The sequence below is a fragment of the Ailuropoda melanoleuca genome, chromosome 15 (genome assembly GCF_002007445.2).
Source record: "Ailuropoda melanoleuca isolate Jingjing chromosome 15, ASM200744v2, whole genome shotgun sequence".
Classification (NCBI taxonomy): Eukaryota; Metazoa; Chordata; class Mammalia; order Carnivora; family Ursidae; genus Ailuropoda; species Ailuropoda melanoleuca.
This window is the reverse complement of record NC_048232.1, coordinates 59,652,869-59,674,017: the sequence shown is the minus strand read 5'-3', so window position 1 is coordinate 59,674,017 and position 21,149 is coordinate 59,652,869. Positions and strand designations below refer to the sequence as shown.

The 21,149-nt window shown below is 35.1% G+C and overlaps 1 protein-coding gene across 3 annotated transcripts in view; it reads right to left on the bottom strand.

Annotated features, from left to right (window-relative positions):
* TMTC3 (transmembrane O-mannosyltransferase targeting cadherins 3) overlaps nt 1-21,149 on the bottom strand; it is a 52,559-nt gene that overhangs the window by 28,801 nt on the left and 2,609 nt on the right. For all 3 annotated transcript variants that reach the window (XM_034643545.1, XM_019802250.2, XM_011228057.3), the window contains exons 2-6: nt 10,135-10,351; nt 5,884-6,102; nt 3,833-3,932; nt 868-983; nt 260-432 (exon numbers count right to left, since the gene is read on the bottom strand). In XM_034643545.1, coding sequence (XP_034499436.1) covers nt 260-432; nt 868-983; nt 3,833-3,932; nt 5,884-6,102; nt 10,135-10,323 — 797 coding nt within the window. In that variant the 5' untranslated portion in view covers nt 10,324-10,351. The remainder of the gene's footprint in view (nt 1-259; nt 433-867; nt 984-3,832; nt 3,933-5,883; nt 6,103-10,134; nt 10,352-21,149) is intronic.

The following is a 21,149-nucleotide window of genomic DNA, read 5'->3' as shown; positions in this document are numbered from 1 at the left end:
TTTTAACATTCTCCTCAATAATTATTAGGACAAGCAGATAAATATCACTAAAAATATAAGAGACTTAACACTTAACCAATCAGATTAAAATCATTGTATCATTAAGTTAAAATCATTAGAAAAATATTATACCTCAATAAAGCTGTTAAAAAACCTCAATGTAAATCAAAGACTTTCTGAAACACTTATAATCACTTAACATCGAGAGTTAAAAAAAAAAGCAAGAATGAAAAAAAAAAAAAGAACCAGAATTTCATACCTGGTGAATACTGGAAGTTGGGACTGAATAACCTGGACTCTAATCACAACAAGTAATAGTGTACTGAACATCAAAACAATGAGTTTTATTAGTGTCTGCAGCATAGAAAATGGAATACTACTCTTTCCACGGAAAAACTGTCCAGCAGTAGTCCATAATAATGGCAAAGTATACTGCAAAAGGAAAGAATAAACTTTTAAGTAAGAATATACCATGATATTTTCAATGCAGTGTTTTCAAAATGCAAGATTAGATACAAATTGGCTATAAACTATGGCACAATTTGTGGAAGTGATAATGAATAAAACTGAGCCCAATAATCTTATCCAATACTGAATTATATTGTACAATATTACTGTGTACATGTCCAAATTGCCTAATGATTCTATTACTGAAATTCGAAGAGTTGTCCTTAAACTGAACGGGTTATAAAATGTTAAGTAATTTTCAATGGATATGAGGATAAAAGATGCTGGTTTCTTGCAAATTTTCTGGTATCATTTTTGGTAAACAGACCAATTTACATAATGACACATTTAGAAAAAGTTTATTGTAACAGAGTTCAGGTATGATAAAGGATAACAACAAAAAAACACATTTCTCCTTACCCCTTGTGCAATAAACACTTCATACACACAGCAAATTCCCACAACAGTTATTCCTTGTTCTTTACACAACGTTGCAATAGCAACTAAAACCACTGTCAAGGCAATTGGAGTCCACACTGCAATTTAAGAACAGAAAAATATAGAACTACACAAAACAATTTTATAATATCATAAACAGAAATTTTAAGTTAGACAACTATTAGACATTACTGAAAAACTTCACTTGTGATTCTATATTCACGTTTGTTATTTCCCATTAACCTATTCTTTATATTTTAAAACGTATTTAAATGTTGTGATTTTTCCTTTATATACTCAAAACAAAATATCAAGATGTATAACTTGTACCAAAATTTTTTGTGGAGAAGAGAAACTTATAGGCTGGAGTGTTGTGATTAATGAACTATCAGTTTGAAATGAAGACAAATACTTTATTACACAGACATCTATATGTTTTATTAAAAACCTGACACTGAAAACTACTGGGGAAAGTAGACTAACATCTATTAAAAGAAGAGTATAAAAACTGAAACAGGTTCATAGTAAGAATTTAATATTCTTTTAAAAAATTTTCAATAGAATATTCCTAAGTTCTATTTAAACAGAAAACCTACTTCATCAACTTCAAGCAAACATCTACTACTAGTAGTAGTGATTTCATTAAAGAAGAATGAATTTTGAATGTAATTCTGGATCTACTACTAACTTGCTTTGTGACTTTGGGCAACTTTTCTGAGTTTCAGTTTTCCTACTTTAAAATATGATCTCCAATTCTTTTCTAGTGTAAAAGATATTTTGTAGTATGATTGTGTGACCTCAGGTTTATTAAGAACATGAATCAAAGTAAAAACTCAAATAATTGACTTAAATTCCAAGTATAAATAAAAAAAATTTATGAATCTAATACATTTTGTCATTCAGCTTAATACAGAAATTCATTTATTTTTGAAATTGTTTTCAACTTTAAAATACTCTATACATTAAAATTACTGAAAGGAAAACAACTCAAAAAACTTTGAAACACTATTGGAGATACTCCGTATAATAGTATTCCTTTCCTTAAAAAAAAACCCCTCATATTCTAGTTAGATCAAAACTATCAATACAAAAGTAGTAGATTATACCAATGGGATATGAAGGCATATATAATCATACCCATTTTTAAGATGAGGGAAGAATTGTTGGAGGTCTAAAAAGAGTCATGCACGATAAAGAAATCATGACTTTAACTCGGTTCCTCTGACATTAAATTCAGAGCTTCTTACTAGTTTGTAATTCCATTCCAAGACAGAGAAAGCAAACAGCTGCCTTCTGCAATGGTGGATTCAATCTTAGCAACTAGTAGTTCTAATAAAGGCAAGAGCTTTATTGAAACCAGTCACTTCAGTTCTTCAACTTTTGGTGACTATATTACTGTGTGAACATAAACTTTGATTTTACAAACAGATCTCTGTGGTTAAAGTTACCACGTGTGATTGTGTCCAAAACAAGTCCCCCTGCTAAATACGTTAACGACATTAAAAATATGTACATGTGTAAGTACAGATTCAATCATTAAAATCCATTCCAACTTCAAAATATAGGTTTCTAAACTGATTTTACATGTGTAAAGATACAAGCCTCCAGCAAACACATATTCAAACAGTTATTTTAAGTATGTGCACATTTTGTGCAGGAGATAATAGTAAAATAAGTAAAGATATTTGTCAAAGGATGACCTAAGTATTATGAAGAAAAATAGAAGGTGAAAGGAAGCAGAAAGGAATGGGGAAGATGAGTGGTGTACTGATGACATTTGAGCAGAAACCCAAATGAATGGAAAGGAACAAAGGCCCTGAGGTGTATCATGTTTAAAAAAACGGGGCAGGGGTCATTAATAGCCTAAAATTTAAAGTGATGAAATAATTACAAATTGAAAACCTTTGCACAGGACAACATACATTAGATAAAATAGTGAATACAAAGATGATGACAAAACTGTTTATAGTCTCAAGTATAAAATTACATAGTGTGGAATATGAAGTATTATGAGAGCTAAGAGAATAGAGAGAAGTTCAAAAGCAGGGTCCGCATCTTTTTAACTAGAATTTAATTGTTTAATTGTTCACTTGGTCATTTGCTAAATAAATATATAATGAACACTTACTGTATATAAGGAACCATTCTAGGAAATGGAGACAGACACCTACCCATATTACAAATCTAAGAAGACATTAAAAGTGTTTGGGTAAATCACTTATTTCTTGAACCTCGGTTGACATTAATACAAAATTAGGCTCCTTATCATCAGTACTTTGGGTCTATAGTGAGAAAATTCTCCAAGGATGTAGGAAAAAAAATCAGTTATATTTTAAGATCAACCAAATACAGGTTACCATTATGTAAAACCTCTTTCATGCCCCTGTTGCCACATTTCTAAAAAATCATTTTTATTGCCTGGAGCTTGTTTTCTGCTAAGAGCTGGCACCAGCAGGATTAATGACCTAATTTGTACAAAGCATTTTCCAGGGTGGGCCACATGGTAGGGATTCAATAAGTAGCTGAACTATGATGAACCCATAATAAAACTTATATTCTAATAAGCTTTCAATTTTACCTAAATAATACAATTCACAGCCTTCACAGGTTGTTATTATAGAAAAACAACTGAAGTATTGGTACTTGTATCATTTACAGGTAACAGCACATGGAACTAAGAATGACTCTAAAACTGCTATATTCTACAGTAATTTTTTTTAAGTTAAATAACACAGAATCTGTTAATCATGATAAAATATAAACTACATGCAAAAAATTTTTTAATGCTGACAATGTTGTGTATCATGTTCATATGTCCATATATGCTGAAGAAGTATAATATATATATATACCCAAGTGTGGCATATATTTTATAAGAAATGGAGTAAATAAATTACTTGATCAAATTTTATAGATACAGAGAAAAAATTAAATGTTAGACACTCACCTATGGAATTATCTGGTCCTTTTGATTTGGTATATGACAAAAATGCAGCTAGAAAAAAGATAGAGGACAAAAGTTCTGCTCTTCCTACAACACCTGTTACCTAAAAAGGGGAAGGGAGGGGAGTTCATATTAATAAAGAGCCTCTTGAAAATTTAAGTACCACATATAATAAGAATAGCACTTTAGAAATCAAATCGCCATAATTTTTCAATCATACATTTCAGTTTCTTAGACATTCTTTGAGTGCCCTCATGTGGTGAAATTGTGTATCTTCCATAAAAATAAATTAACCAATGACTCTGTAACAGTTCTTTTATAATTATTTTGAAATAATTAGACTCACAGGAAGTTGCAAAAATAGGTACAGAGAAGTCCTGTGTACTATTTACCCGGCTTCCCTCAACAGTAACATCTTACATAATATTAGTACAAAATCTAGAATAGTTCTTTTTTTTTTTTTTTTAAAAGATTTTATTTATTTATGTGACAGAGAGACAGCCAGCGAGACAGGAAACACAGCAGGGGGGTGGGAGAGCAAGAAGCAGGCTCCCAGCGGAGGAGCCCGATGTGGGACTCGATCCCGGCGCCGGGATCACGCCCTGAGCCGAAGGCAGACGCTTAAGACTGCGCTACCCAGGCGCCCCTGGAATAGTTCCTAATTTAAAAAAAAAACAAAACACCTAAGGCCTTACACATTTTCTTAAAATAAATTCAGTAAGTTCTATCTCATAACAAATGCGTAAACTCAAGATAATAAACTTTGAAAAGTCCTTTTTTGGGGTGCCTGGGTGGCTCAGTTAAGTGTCTGACTTCAGTTCAGGTCATGATCTCACGTTCCTGGGATTGAGGCCAGCACAGGGCTCCCAGCTCAGTAGGTAGTCTGCTTGTCCCTCTCCCTCTGCCCTCCGCCTGCTGTACTCTCTCTGTCTCTTTCTCAAATAAACAGAAGTCCTTTTTTAAATTCTAAAAATTTAAATATAAAACCCTCAAACCTCTGAACTCACTGTAAAATTTAAAACAACCTATCATTTTTGTAAATGCATGGAAAAATGTCTGTTCAACTAAGTATAAAAAGGTTAAAGACAGTGGGAGAGACACACAAACCCCCTCCAACACACACACACCCATTCAAGCACACAGAGTTTAAACACACACTTTTTTGCTTACAACTGAAAGCTTGCAACAAATTGAACAGTCCTTTTTGCTCTGTTGAGAAGGCAATTTTGGGGTTTCAAGGTTATCAAGAAAAATAAAGTTATAATTTAAGTACATCTTGGTAGGTAGGGGCTGACAGACATACTGGCAACAGCAGAGACAGCTTGCAATTTTGAAACATGTGGCAACAAACAACATGAAAGTACTGAGTATTTTCATTGGTTAGAATGTCTATTTATGTTTACATATATTTTGATATATTTTCATCTTTTACTTAAATTTTTCTTATTATTTTCTGTCCTTTGAAACACACTGCGAAGTTGACAATATTTTAAATCTATATTCATTAAAAAACAATTAGTAAAGAACTGTATTCATTTATACTTTACATTATTCTCTTGAGCAATTATATCTTATGTCCTTAAGTAATAAATGTTTATGTTTCAAAACTTGTTTTAAACTTAAAAACTTTAGGGGCGCCTGGGTGGCTCAGTCGGTTAAGCATCTGCCTTTGGCTCAGGTCCTTATCCCAGGTCCTGGGATCGAGCCCCACATCGGGCTCCCTGCTCAGCGGGAGCCTGTTTCTCCCTCTCCCTTTGCCTGCCGCTGCTCCTACTTGTGCACATGCAAGTTTTCTCTCTGTCAAATAAATAAGTAAAATCTTTAAATAAATAAATTTAAAAATTTTATATAGTAGGAAGTTAGACTGTACGCTACGAAGTTAAGACTTATACCAATTTAAAAATCTTCAAATATTTTAATTAAGGCCAAGGTTAAATTTTTTTTCTTGAAGACACATACCATTATAATCACTATGTAAGGTTTTGTAAAAAAAAAAAAAAAAAAAAAAAAAAAAAAAAAAAAACGATTTNACACTGATTTACAGTCTTACTTACTGCTTCTGTATGTATTGGGTGCACTGCAAAAAGTAAAGAAGCAATCATACTACTCCTGTTGTCCAGAAAAAGTTTGCAGACTTTAAGAAATATCACACTAACCACAGCATGAAAAATCATATTTAGGAGATGATATGACATCGGTTTCAGTTCACTCAACAGATAATTTAAGCGAAATGTCAATACTGTTAAGGGACGATAAGACTTATGGCTTCTCTCCTAAAAGGAAAAAAACAATCATTGTTATTAAAGTACCATGGTCCTTCAAGTCACATAAACTAATCCTTGCAGCTACAAATGAAAGTATCTACATTTGGCTGAGATACAGCAATAAAGTAAAGAAATGCTCCAAGGATAATACAACCTAAAAGATAGTTTTATAATGTGTTTTCCTATTTCCTTAGTACCAAAACAAAGGCAATTTCCCCCTTTTGCAAATATCCCATCCCATCAATAGTAGAGGAAGAACATACAACTATTAATTCTTCCTCAATACACAGATTTAAAAAGCTAATAAAGCAGGACAATCGTGGCACTGATCAAATTAGAACACAGGATTCTCTCCAAAGCGTACTTTCCAATCTATTACTAACATAAGCATTTACATAACTGCTGTCCTGATTCTCAAAAGGAAATATAAGAACAGAATGTTTATCAGCTCAGTTTTAATAGTGAAGACTCAGAAAAGTACTAATTGTTTTATGAAAAACAACTTCATAATGTGTAAACCTGAATATATTAAACCAAAAATCCCCAAATACTACACAGAGAATAATACAAGAACAAAAACTTTCTTAGACTAAGAGAATAGATCCTTTGTTATGGTAGTCTTTCCCGGCAATAAATAAAATTTTATGTGAAGCTGTCTTATTTCTTTACAAGCTAGAAGTTTCCTTTAACCAGAAATATTTTTGCCATAAGACAAAAATCAAACCAGATTTAAGAATAAAATACACAGGTCAAAAACACATAAAATATTATCCTAGTAATCTTTTCAAATTTTACATACGGGCATTCACACTCAGCTTCTTTGCTCTCATACCTCTTACCATATTTTGCTATAATTCTGGTATTACAGGTGTCAACTTAAGCCTGTTTATCCCTGCTAGGGAACATTAAGAACCACAAGGAACAAACATTTCTGTTTGAAAACAGGAACATCTTAATATCTCTGCATTGACTCCACATGCCATGAGTGATGTCTACCTAGAATGTCCTCTGCTGCTTAATTTTTGTACATTATTTGATTTAGCTCATACAGGATTATTTTTAAGGCATTATAATGAGCTGACATGATGTGTATCCAAAAGCAAAAAAAGGCCTAGAAACTTTTTGAGTGCCTGAAATGTTACTGTAGTTCCACTGGGTCATATTTGCCAGTCAAAAGGATGAAGTCTGAAAGTGCAGGGAATAGGTTATTTTTAATTGCAATATACATAATTGCTTTGTTAGGTCTAATAGATGTACGGTCACAGAATGGCCAATTAAAAAATAGATTAATTATTGGGGTGCCTGGGCGGCACAGTGGTTAAGCGTCTGCCTTCGGCTCAGGGCGTGATCCTGGCGTTATGGGATCGAGCCCCACATCAGGCTCTTCCACTATGAGCCTGCTTCTTCCTCTCCCACTCCCCCTGCTTGTGTTCCCTCTCTTGCTGGCTGTCTCTATCTCTGTCGAATAAATAAATAAAATCTTTAAAAAAAAAAGAGATTAATTATTAACATAACTAATTATTCACACCATGCATTAGCACTCTAAGATTCCACTATGATAATCATCAGTATAGTAGATAAAAGATTACTCTGTGAAAATATAGTAAAATAGCTAGTTCTATTACTAACAAAACAATACAGATCATTATTAAATTCAGATATATTAAAGAAAAAACTTAATTACTCATAGTATTAGTTGGCAATAGAAACATAAGCATGAATATAATGAATATATAAGCATGAATATAATAGTTCCCTGTTAACGTGAATCTTCATATAGCGATGGCGAAACAAAGTGAAATGGGATATTTGCAAAAGTTACCTTAACAAGGATATTCCATAGGCCAAATGCCAGAAGAGATGGCTCATTACAGCTTAGTGGTTCTCAACCATGGCCATGCCAGAGAATCACTTGGATAAACAGAAAAAACCCAATCCTCTATTCTTCCCTCCCCCACAAATCCCACAACAACAATAAAAAAGCAAACACATGCAAAAGGAACAAGACAAAAATACTGACGCCCAGGGGCGCCAGGGTGGCACGGCAGTTAAGCGTCTGCCTTCGGCTCAGGGCGTGATCCTGGCATTATGGGATCGAGCCCCACATCAGGCTCCTCTGCTATGAACCTGTTTCTTCCTCTCCCACTCCCCCTGCTTGTGTTCCCTCTCTCGCTGGCTGTCTCTATCTCTGTCAAATAAATAAATAAAATCTTTAAAAAAAAAATACTGATGCCCCATCCCATTCTGAGATAACTGTAAGTACCAGATTTGAGTAGAGCCTTAGTATTATTTTTTTAAGTGCCCCAAGCCGATTCTAATATGTAGCTAGACTTATAATCCATTGAACCATTCAAAAACAGAGTATTACATACCTAAAGAACGGGCTTATTAAAGAGCTAAGCTAAACACTAAGAGGCCCAGAGGAGTCCAAAGACCCCTACTATGCCAGTATTCATACAGCTCAGGAGCATGTCCTAAGCCCAAAATGTGTCTTTAAGATCTACACTGGCACAAAAATCCTTATGAAGGTTTGGGCACTCACAGACAGGCTTCCAGGCTATCATTACTTGATGACATCAACCATTAGATATTTGAATGCGCTAATTCCAGGCTGGTCAAGAAAACTTGTAATAACTAAATACTACTCAGAATAATTTTTCCTTAGTGGCACATTTCCCTACAGGAAGAGAGTATGCCCATCAGAAAAAAGGAGGAAGCAACAATCTCCACCATATATTGTTATTTAAATTTGTTCATTCATTTTGTCTGAGTTTATAATTGTGAGTACTTTTCTTAGTGGGTCCACATATAGGTGTTCTGAACAAAACCCAATTTTCAATCTGTAAAGCTGAGGAAGTCACAAAACATAGCACTGACACCATGGTATGATAACTTTCATGAGACCCTTAATCTGGCCAGCTAACCTTTCAGTTAAAATCTCAATTTCATTAAAATCACAACAGATACTAGCTTTAAGTTGGGGGAATGGACACATATTTCTAAGGGTCTCTAGGGATAAAGTGTAGGGGTAGAAGGAAATAAATTGCCTAGGAAATAATGTGTCTTATTATAGAATCATATTTTTCTCATTATCAAATATTAATTTCTCTTACAGGCTAGAATTGGGTGAGAACAGGAAGGTTAGAAGAAAATAAAGTCTGCTTATTTAACAAGAAAAAATACTTCTTATGTGCTTGTGACTAGAAGAATGACAGACTTCATCCTCACCCTTGAGAAGCTTCCTTATTTAAAGAATATGGAAAGGGACCACGAATGACAACTGACAAACTACAAAAGAGTGTTTTACGGTTCAACTACGCGCCAGGTACTATAGATTAATTCGTTTATTTATCCTCAAGGTATTATTCTTTTATGGATCAGATCTTTTACAGATCTTGCCATCTAAAAGCTATATTCTTACCAATTTTGTACAGCTATTATATAATAGAACAGTAGGATCCAATCTATGGGATCCCAAACTGATAAGAGTTTAATCCCAAACAGTTTAAAAGTGACTTTCAAAATAAATTTACTGGCAAAATAAAAACATCCTCATAAAAATGAACTAAACATTTGGGTTCTCAACATAAAATTAGAACAACTATTAGGTAAAAAATATGACACAAATTTAAAATTTTCTGCAGAAAAAAACTCAATACCTTTACCCTTAAAGTCTAATCTATTTATATTGAAGTCACATATTTTTAGATGGTTAAATATATATAAGAGGTCATCTCTTTTGCCTGAATCATGAAAAAAAAGCAAGAAATAAATTTGTTTACACTTATTGCTATCCTAATACATTTGGTTTTCACACACATATATTGTTTTTAAAAAGATTAAACCAAAGTACACAACCAAGGAAAGAATCATGCACTGCTTTAAAGAAGTTAATCACATCTACCTCCTATCTAACATATACATTTTAGAGAAACAAATTTATAAGTGCTATGACAATGTGGATACAGAAATTAGGAGTAATAAATTAACAGAATATTTTAAAACCTAAGATATATATATAAGCAGTAAATAACTACTTACCTCAGACATAGGGGTTCCCCAGAAGTCATTCTGAAATAAAGTTTTTAAAGGTGTAGATGGATGTAGGTCTTTATTATCCAGTATTGCTGAAACATCATCAAAAACAAAACCACAAAAGAGGCTGTTCCAATAGCAAGCAGTAACCACACCTACTATTAAGGTTATTTCTTTGAGGTTAATATCAGCCATCTTTTCCACAAGCACTTGTAGACAAAATCTGGGGGGAAAAATCATGAAGATGAAATAAGCGTCATGTTTTCTCAAATAAATAAAATTTTAATAGAAGGATAAGTAAAATACTGAATGCTAATTCTCCTGGAGAATTCTTCAAAGCTCAGCTCAAATGTCATCCACCTCTGAAACGCATTAGCTGACCACCTCCCCAAATTCCTAACTTAAAACAAAATTAATTGCTCCTTCATGTATTTCATATTTCTGTTAAATCCTTTATCGCACCATTTAATCTTCGGACTTACCTCTCTAGCCCACTAGATAGTGAACTCCTTATCAATTGTCACAGGTCAGGTTATTCAGGGAAACAGACTCTGTGTGTGTGTGTGTGTGTGTGTGTGTGTGTGTGTATGTATATGAAAACTTTAAAAACCTAGTATGGTGTACTCCAGAAGCATAACTAAATTTTTGTGAGAAAAAAAAATACTTGAAAAGACACTGAACATGAATTTTCTGAAATGCAGATGAAGCTTATATTTTAGTACTTGTTATACCCAAAGATCAACTATTACCTAAATTAGGCATCCAAACTTTTAGCCTGCAGCCTTGTTTAATTCAGTTAAAGCCTTTAAAAAATATCTCAAATGTGTCTAAAGGCACTCTAAGCCTAAGCTACCTGTATACTAGCCATTTAACTATAGTCTCACTATTTTTCACACTGATTTTTTTGATATATTTATGTTATCTGCTTAGCAGTATGAGTTTAAAAACCCAGATCTAAATCATAGTGTTTTTCTCATTTTAACAAATTATTTTAATCTAGAGAACATGCTTCATACATGAAAATTCATAATTAAGTCATTGCTTTAGAAAGGATTCAGTAAGAGAATGGTTTAGAGTAGAAGGAACTGTATTAACTGGATACTGAAGAATCAGCCTTCTAATAAAAATAAGGTTGGAGGGTACTCTTGAAAAACAAGCTAATGATATACTTTTCTAGCTGAAGTAGTATCATTAGTATCACTTTAGCGTTATTTGTGGAAGGCAGAATTATGGCCCACCAAAGCTGTCCATATCCAAATCCCCTGAACCTGTGATAATGTTACTTTACATGGCAAAACAGACATTACAAGGTGTGATTAAATTGAGGGTTTTGAGAGGAGATTTTATCTTTGATTATCTGGGTGGGCCAATTCAAGACAAGAGATGTTAGAAGTTAAAGAGGGAGGCAGGAGAGTCAGGAAAGCAGAGGTGAGAAAGGGACGATGGCAGGCTGGGGCCACAAGGCAAGGAATGATGGTGGCCTCCAGAAGCTGGAAAAAGCAAAAGAAACACATTCTTCAGCAGAGCGTCTCAAGTGACCACAACCCTACTGACTCTCAATTTTAGTCTAGGGAAACCTATTTTGCACCTTTATAATTATGAAAATAAATCTGTATTAAGTCATTTTATCTGTGGTAACTTGTTACAGCTAGAAGAAATACATTACTCACAGAGTCAGAAGATCTAAGACCTGATATCTATATCTATATTTATATCTATATCTATATCTATCTATCTATATAGGAGTTCTTGCTAGATCAGAGAGGAAGCATATAGTAGGGAGAGCAGAAAGAGATTTAAAATCAGATGTAAGATTTACATAAGGATACAGACACACAAAAGCCTATAAGAAAGTATTAAAGTACCTTCAGAATTGGATAGGAAAACATTGAAATATATTACTTAAAGAAATGCAAAATCCAATCCTACACACCACAAAAGGAAATTAGCTATACCTTTTGAAGAATAGCTTTCAAGTAAAAGAAAAATGATCTAAGAGTTTATCTTGAATCCAGAAGTAATTTATCATCTCTAAAGAGTATGAACTTGTACCTTATCCCAGAAAAAGTTAATAGCACTTGTTTAAAGACTGGAGACACTGAACAGGCATTTGCCTCACTCCTTCTCAATCACACACTAAAATGACAAGGTATTAAAAAGCAAAAAAAAAAAAAGTATAAATTCACAAGGATAAAGACCACTGGATTTTGGAAGCTGGAAAAACAAAAGTTCAGTGGTGACTCGACAGAGCTCAGGAAAGTGAATCTTAAGCTTAAGGGGGAAAGGTAAAAAGTTTTTTGCATCCCTGCCAGCATCAATCTCAAAAATGGTTACAAGGATCTCAAGAAAAAAGAATGGATGTATTTGTTAAAATTTAGATGCCTGTGTCATTGTGTATAGGCAAGTAATCTTTCCTCCTGTAGCAGGGCAGAAGACTAGAGACTTCCTCTCTGAAACAGATGAAACACAGGGTGTCTGATATAGGGGACATAAGTGAAAACAAAGGTAGCAAACTGAAAATGAGGGTTAACTAAAAGTCTGTCTATATATTTTGAGACCCTCTAGTTATCGTCTACCAACTGGGCACAGAATCTTGTAAAATTTTACAACCCTGGAAACAAACAAAATAGGCCTCTAAAAGCTTCCAGAAAGGAAGAAAGCAGGTTTCATAACAAAGATTAGGAATTCAAACAAATCTTTTCTTTTTTTTCCCCACTAAAACTGGAAGCTGGGGGTGCTGGAGAGGGGGAATCCAGGAAAAAAAAAAAAAGAGTAATGCTTCAAGTTTCTGAGGGATAATCATTTCCAACCTAAAATCTGATATTAATAAACACAAATTTCCCAACAAGGAAAGTGGAGTAAAAAATATCTTCAGACATTCAAGGTCTCAAAAACTTTACTTCTGATGTTTCCTCTTCTCAGGAAACTAACAGAAGACGTATTCCAATAAATGAGGGAGTATACTAAGAAACAGAAAGAGAGGGAAATCAGGAAACAGGGGATCCAATGCAAGACAGCAACAAAAGAAATACCCAGAATGAGAACCATGAAAGCAGGTCCACTAGCCAGTCCACACTAGAACAGGTCAGAAGTTTTTTTTTTTTTTAAAGATTTTATTTATTTATTTGACAGAGATAGAGACAGCCAGAGAGAGAGGGAACACAAGCAGAGGGAGTGGGAGAGGAAGAAGCAGGCTCACAGCGGAGGAGCCTGACGTGGGGCTCGATCCCTTAACGCCGGGATCATGCCCTGAGCTGAAGGCAGACACCCAACCGCTGTGCCACCCAGGCGCCCCCAGGTCAGAAGATTCTTAAGCAATACTACCAAGAAGATATAAATAAAGCACCTAAGGTGTAAGGACATTTTACTTTCCCAGTGTGTGTGTGTGTGTGTGTGTGTGTGTGTGTGTGTGTGTGTGCGCGCGCGCGCGGGCGACTGTAATTTAGAAAACAAAACAATTTAGAAAAACAAAACAACTCAGGACAAACTAGGTAGGTGAAAATCAAGTCTTATGTATGGGTCACAAACCTCTCTCTCATAAATAATCTCAGGACCCTGATCTAGGAACATTTGGGATTCTTTCCCCAAACTGCTGTTCGTCAAACTGTTTGCTTAAATGTTCTCACCACAGGAAAAATTAAAATTAATAGAAGAAAAAGGAGTAAATTAAACCTATGGTTTTACTACTTCAAAGTTATATTTGGGAACAACATATATATGATTATTAGAGTACTAATAATGTTTAAGAGAATGTGACACACACTGTACACTCTTGGTATATTAGCTTCAAAACTATAAAATACAACTTTATATGATACAATAATATGTATAATATACATAATATTAAATTACTAACCAGGCAATTTGTGAATTTTGGCTTTTTAGTTGAAAAGTGTAATAATTTAGCCAAGTTTACAAATATTATTGGAATTTTGTAAGGACTTGGGAGTTGCTATAGTTTTAAGCTTAATTTACTAGATTTATACAAATTGTTTTAAGTATAGAGAAAGTTTTGCTTTTTAAGTCAGGTATCTGAAGTCCTTGAATAAAAATGAATACAAATTATAGATAACAATTTTATTTAAAAGATCTTATTCAGTTATTTGAGAGAGAGAGAGACAGCATGAGCAGTGGGCAGGGAGGGAGAGCAAAGGGAGAGGGAGAAGCAGACTCCCCACTGAGCAGGGAGCCTAACGTGGGGCTCAATCCCCAGGACTCCAGGATAGTGACCTGAGCTGAAGGCAGATGCTTAGCTGACTGAACCACTCAGGCACCCCTATAAATACAATTTTAAATTAAGAGAATTTAAACAAGTTTTTTTTTTTTTTTAAGATTATGTTTTAGAGAAAGAGAGTGTGTGCACACATGCAGTGGCGGGGGGGGGGAGGTAAAGGGAGGGAGGGAGAGAGAATCATAAATAGACTCTATGTCAGGCTCAATCCCACGACCCTGATATCACAAACTGAGTGGAAACCAAGACTTGGATGTCTAACTGACTGCCACCCAGGCGCCGTGACCAACTTTAAATGCAGCTAAGGCATTTAGTCCTTTCAATCTGAGTTGTTATTTAAAAAAAACAAAACAAAACAAACAAACAAAAAAACAGTTTATAAAGTAAGATTTTTTTTTTTTTAGGTTGAATTTAAAGGCTTAAAAAACATAAGGTTATAAAATGCTACTTTAAGAAACTTGGACAGTACCCAGGATTTCTAAATAGTTAATGAAGAGTTATACAGTCACATTTAATTGCAATGAAGTTTAACTCAGTAATTGAAATGCTCAATTTCAACATAATAACCAAAACTCTCAACTTGATTTAATTTTGGGGTTGTCCTCTGCTCCAAACTCTGGCTCATTGCAAATAAGAAGCTTCTTGTCATGGAACGGGGTTCTATTCTTCTCTTTCTTCAGATATGAGAGTACCTTACATTCTTGTTAAACATAGTTTTTGAACACTACAGCATTAGAGCAAAATACAGAAAGAAAGGAAAACAAAAATGCTTACTTGACCATTATCGAATATGAGACTCTCATACATGTTCTTTGGGGACAAAACCCCACATTACTGGGAATCATCACCTCAAGTTCCCTTTATCTCTATTTCGTCTTCCTTCATTAGAAGGAAGATCCTTAGTCCCTCCTTGGAAATTGGTGCTATCCAGCTTTTATTTGCCGAGATCTATTTACAATCACCACCCCTACTTCCATCCTCTACTCCCACAGGTAGCTTTGGGGGCAGAACCTCAGATGACTCCACAACTGAGCTCACAAGCATGCCTAAAACTAGCTCACTCCCTTTGTTTCATTATTAAGCTCCCTTGGGTTATCTTTTAAAATTCTATAAACTTGGTGTGGGTGAGGGGTTTAAGAAGCATCACGTGGGTTTACCAATGAAGTGCTATTCATCAAGTAAATGGCATTATAAAATACTATTCATGATGATTACTGTTACAGTTAGTTTTATGTGTCAACTTGGCTAGGCAAAGTAGTACTCAAATACTAATCAAGGTATTGTTATGAAGGTATTTTGTAGATGTGATTAATGCTTATTATCCAATGACTTTAAGTAAAGATTATATTCCATAATGAGTAGACTTCATCTAATCAGTTGAATTACCTTCAGAGTAAAACTGAAGTTACCCTAAGAAGAATTTCTACCTTAAGACTGCTGCAACAGATCCTGCTGGAGAGTTTCTACTTTTTCAACCTACTCTGTATGTACAGATTTTGAATTTAGCAGCCCCATAAGTTTTTAAGTCCATTCCTTGATATAAATATCTTTATTTAATACATATGCACAAGCATACATGTGCATATATATACACACACATATTTAAAAACATGCATATATATTTCTTCTGCTGGTTGTGCCTGGAATCCCTTATGTGCTTATAGTTATCTGCTTGATTAAGGCTGGAAAGCTAAAGTGTAGGGGGTCTCCACTAAAAAGGAGAAATTACAGGCCAATATCCCTGATGAACATGGATGCAACAATTCTCAATAAGATACTAGCAAACTGAACTCAACAGTATGTTAAAAGAATTATTCATCACGATTGAGTGGGATTTATTCCTGGGCTGCAGGGCTGGCTCAATATTCACAAATCAATCAAGGTGATACACCACGTTAATAAAAGAAAGGATAAGAACCATATGATCCTGTCAATAGATGCAGAAAAAGCAACTGACAAAATACAACATCCATTCTTGATAAAAAACCCTCAACAGGACTGAGTACAGCAAACATACCTCAACATCATAAAGGCCAAATATGAAAGACCCACAACTAATATCCTCCCCAATGGGGAAAAACTGAGAGCTTTTCCTCTAAGGTTAGGAACAAGTCAGGGGTGTCCACTCTTACCACTGTTATTTAACATAGTACTGGAAGTTCTAGCCTCAGCAATCAGGTAACAAAAAGAAATAAAAGGCATCCAAATTGGCAAGAAAGAAGTCAAACTCTCACTATTCACAGGTAACATGATACTCCATGTAGAAAACCCAAAAGACCCCACCAAAAGATTGCTAGAACGAATACACAAAGTTGCAAGATATAAAGTCAACATACAGAAATCTGTTGCATTTCTATGTACCAATAATGAAGCAGCAGAGAGAAAAATGAAGGAATCTATCACATTTGCAATTGCACCAAAAACTGTAAGATACCTAGGAATAAACTTAACCCAAGAGGTAAAAGATCTGTACTCTGAAAACTATAGGACACTGATTAAAGAAACTGAAAAGGACACAAAGAAATGGAAAAGCATTCCATGCTCATGGACTGGAAAAACAAACATGGTTAAAATGCCTATTCCTCCCAAAGTAATTTGTACATTTAATGAAATCCCTATCAAAATACCACCAGCTTTTTCACTGACCTAGAACAAACCTAAAATTTGCACAGAACCACAAAAGACCCCAAATAGCCAAAGCAACCTCAAAAAAGCAAAGCAAAGCTGGAAGCACCACCATTCCAGACTTCAATCTGTATTACAAAGCTGGAACCATCAAGACAGTACAGTACTGGCGCGTACACACGCACACACACACACAAGACACATAGATCGATGGAACAGATAAGAGAACCCCGAAATGGGCCCATAACTCTATGGTCAATTAATCTTCAATGAAGCAGAAAAGAATATCCAATGGAAAAAAGACTGTCTCTTTAACAAATAGTGTTGGGAAGACTGGACAGCAACATGCAGAAGAATGAAACTGAACCACTTTCTTACCCATACACAAAAATAAATTCAAAATGGGTGAAAGACCTAAATGTGAGACAGGAAGCCATCAAAATCCTGGAGGAGAACACAGGCAGCAACTTCTTTGACCTCAGCTGTAGCAACGTACTAGACACATCTCCAGAGGCAAGGGGAACAAAAGCAAAAATAAACTATTGGCAACTTCATCAAGATAAAAGCTTCTGCACACCCAAAGAAACAATCAACAAAACTAAAAGGCAGCCTATGGAATGGCAGAAGGTATTTGTAAATAAAGGGTTAGTATCCAAAATCTATAAAGAACTTACAAAACTCAACACCCCAAAAACAAATAATGCAGTTAAAAAATGGGCAGAAGACATGAAAAGACATTTTTCCAAAGGAGACATCCAGATGGCCAACAGACACATGAAAAGATGCTCAACATCAGGGAAATACAAATCAAAACCAGAAGATACCACCTCACACCTGTCAGAATGGCTAAAATTAACAACACAGGAAACAGCAGATGTGGAGAAAAGGGAACCCTCTTAAACTGTTAGTGGGAATGCAAACTGGTACAGCCACTCTGGAAAACTGTATGGAGGTTCCTCAAAAAGTTAAAAATAGAACTACCCTATGATTCAAGCAATTGCACTATTAGGTATTTACTCAAAGGATACAAAAATACAGATTTGATGGGGTACATGCATCCTGATGTTCATAGCAGCATTATCAACAAGGGCCAAACTATAGAAAGAACCCAAGTGTCCATCGATTGATGAATGGATAAAGAAGTGGAATATATACACAATGGAATATTACTCAGCTGTCAAAAAGAATGAAATCTTGCCATTCGCAACCATGTGGATGGAGCTAAAGTGTATTATGTGAAGTGTAAAAAGTGAAAGGCAAATACTGCATGATCTTACTCATATGTGGAATTACAAAAGAGATGAACATATGGAGGGGAGAAGAAAAAGGGAAACAACCATAAGAGACTCTTAAAGATAGTGAACAAATTGAGGGGTGATGAAGGGAGGTGGGTGGGCGATGGGCTAGATGGGTCATGAGTACTAAAGAGGGCACTTGATATGATGAGCACCAGGTATTGTATGCAAGTGATGAATCACTGAATTCTACTCCAGAAACCAACATTGCACTGTATGTTAACTAACTAGAATTTAAATAAAAATCTGAAAAAAAATTAAAAATAAAGTGTAGAGGACTTAGGTCGGAAAACTAGTTTCTGCTACAGATGGTCATATCCTCTAGTAGGTGAGCCTGAATTTCTTTAAATGGTGATCTCAGGAGAGAAGGGGGGCAAGTCCCAATGCACAAACTCTTTTCAAGTCTCTACTTAAGACATATATGTGGGTGTATATATATATATACATATATATGAATATATGAACGAATATGAATGAATATATATGAATATGTATAAATATGTACATATTTATCACACAAAGAAAACCCAGAGTCACTGAGGGAGACGTTATAAAAGGGCCAAGATATAGAATTTTTGAAGAATCTCCAAGGGAGCATATTACGAGAGAAAGGGAACGAGAGCTAGTAGTTCTCACGCATGTCATGAGCTCAGTTGTGGAGTCATTTTAGGTTCTGCTCAAAAGAACTACTTGCAATGGTCAAGGTTAAGGAAAATGAAGGGGCTTATACAAAGGCATAGATAGAGGGAGGTATGATTCACTGGGGGCCATTACTATAAAATGTACCACATCAGTATCATATGTTAGCTGTGGGGATGGTATAGAGTGGATATTTGTGTCCCCCTAAAATTCACGTTAAATCCTAATGCTCAATGTGATGATATTTGGAGGCGGGGCTTTTGGAAGGTGATTAGGTCTTGAGGATGGAGACTTCACAAAAGAGATTAGTGCTCTTAGAAAAGAGGCCTGAGAGAGATCTTTTGGCCCTTCCGCCATGTGATGAAACAGTAAAAAGACACCCATCCATGAACCAGGACATGGGCCCTCATGAGACCCTGTTTTTATAAACATGAGACCCTCATGAGACCCTGAGGCCCTGTTTTTATAAACCACCTAATATAGGTATTCTGTTAGAACAAGATGAACAGACTAAGGCAAATTCCAGTACTTACTTCTTCTAGGCACACAAACATATTCAACACAGGCACATAGTCTGAGTAAATGTTTACTTAGGACAATGGGATGTCACTACATATGTGCAAATAACCCAACTTCAGTGGAAGACCACTTATGAGTTACATTATAGAGATACAAAACTTAATATACTTCTTTCAGCAAAATTGTATCATGTGCCCCTTTTTCTAAAAATCCAACAGTACAATTGTGGAAAAAATAAACCCATAGGAAAACTTTATATGAACCTGCGACTATTTAGCCCGGAAAGTAAAGTTCTCTCCATAAAATAATTTCATGATTTTATCTTCTTCAAGAAGAATAATCTATACTTCATGACTTTTTTAAACCACATAAAGTTTGTGAAGTCGCATTCACATTGATTCCTACTAATCTTTCCAGTCTCATGTCAAAAGACAAGTGTCTGCTTGCTGCACACTGAGTCCTCAGGAGAACAAAACAAAACATTTACTATACACAGTGGATACTAAATTTCTCGTGGCCATGCTTTATTATAGATGCTGGAAAAATAAGTTACCATTCATTTTCTCTATAAGGCAGCAAAAAAGGGAATGGAAATAACATCTAAATAAAATAAGCGGAATAGAGGTAGCAATTATAAAAGGGGAGACTTTCTTGTGAAATGATTTTGGTCAGATAAAACTGCTCATAAAACCAGGGAGAAGAAAGAAGGCAGGTCCAGGCAAGTGTTCCTTTAATAACGCCACTTACAAAATTATCAGAAAAATCTCTTCTCTTGCTGAAAATTGACTGATGCAGAAAATCTGATGAAAAGTAACAATGAGTTTTGGCAATTTTCCTTAAAATTATATAGTGAGTGACTGAACTAGAACTTGGGTTAAATTTCTTGATTCACAGTTAGGTACAAAATTACCACAATGCATTAGGACCTAGACAATGGCAAACTTCTTTCCTATTGTATACCCCATATCTAGCTGTTGGGGACGGTCACTGAAAAGATGTGACTGCAGTTGATCAATTCCAGTTGATCTATAAACTGGACCCAGGTGATCTGAGTGAGTCTCCTTATCCCCTCCCTTTGGAATGTGGTTCTGTTCGCTTTTCCTGCTCCCCAAGGCTCTGCAAGCACATAGCCTTGAGATAATGATATGGTGTTGAGAACATCTGCACGATACACTTGACTGAACCCAGTTAAGGCTTCTCTCTATATAAACTTTTAAGATTTGGTGGGTGGGTGCAGGGATAAATTATTCTTCCGGCTGCCCAGGACAAACCTCCTAGGCAAGTCCCCTTTGCTTAGTGAAACTGCCACCTACCAAGTCGGAGTGGCCTTCCCCTTTCTTTGGTCTCTCTGCCCTCCACATTCAGAAGCCAGTTTCAGATAATCCCTGGGAAGCTCCCAAAGAGGTTATGAATGAACCTTAGCACAGTGTACAAGCTCAAAAATACTGTTAGAATGAGTAAAAGAATGAAATTTAAACAAGATTTTCCATTTAGTCAGGACTGTGAGATCTGGGTTACAATCTTAGATTCACTAATTATTAGGAAATAGCTTCTCTGAATCTATTTTCACTTCTGAAAAATGAAAATAAAATTATCATTATACCAGGTACCTTGAGTTGCTGGGAATATAAATGTGAACATGAGGGTGAGGGGAAGTATGGGTAGTAAAGACCAATACAGACAAAACAAAGCTAGTTAATGAATATACAGAA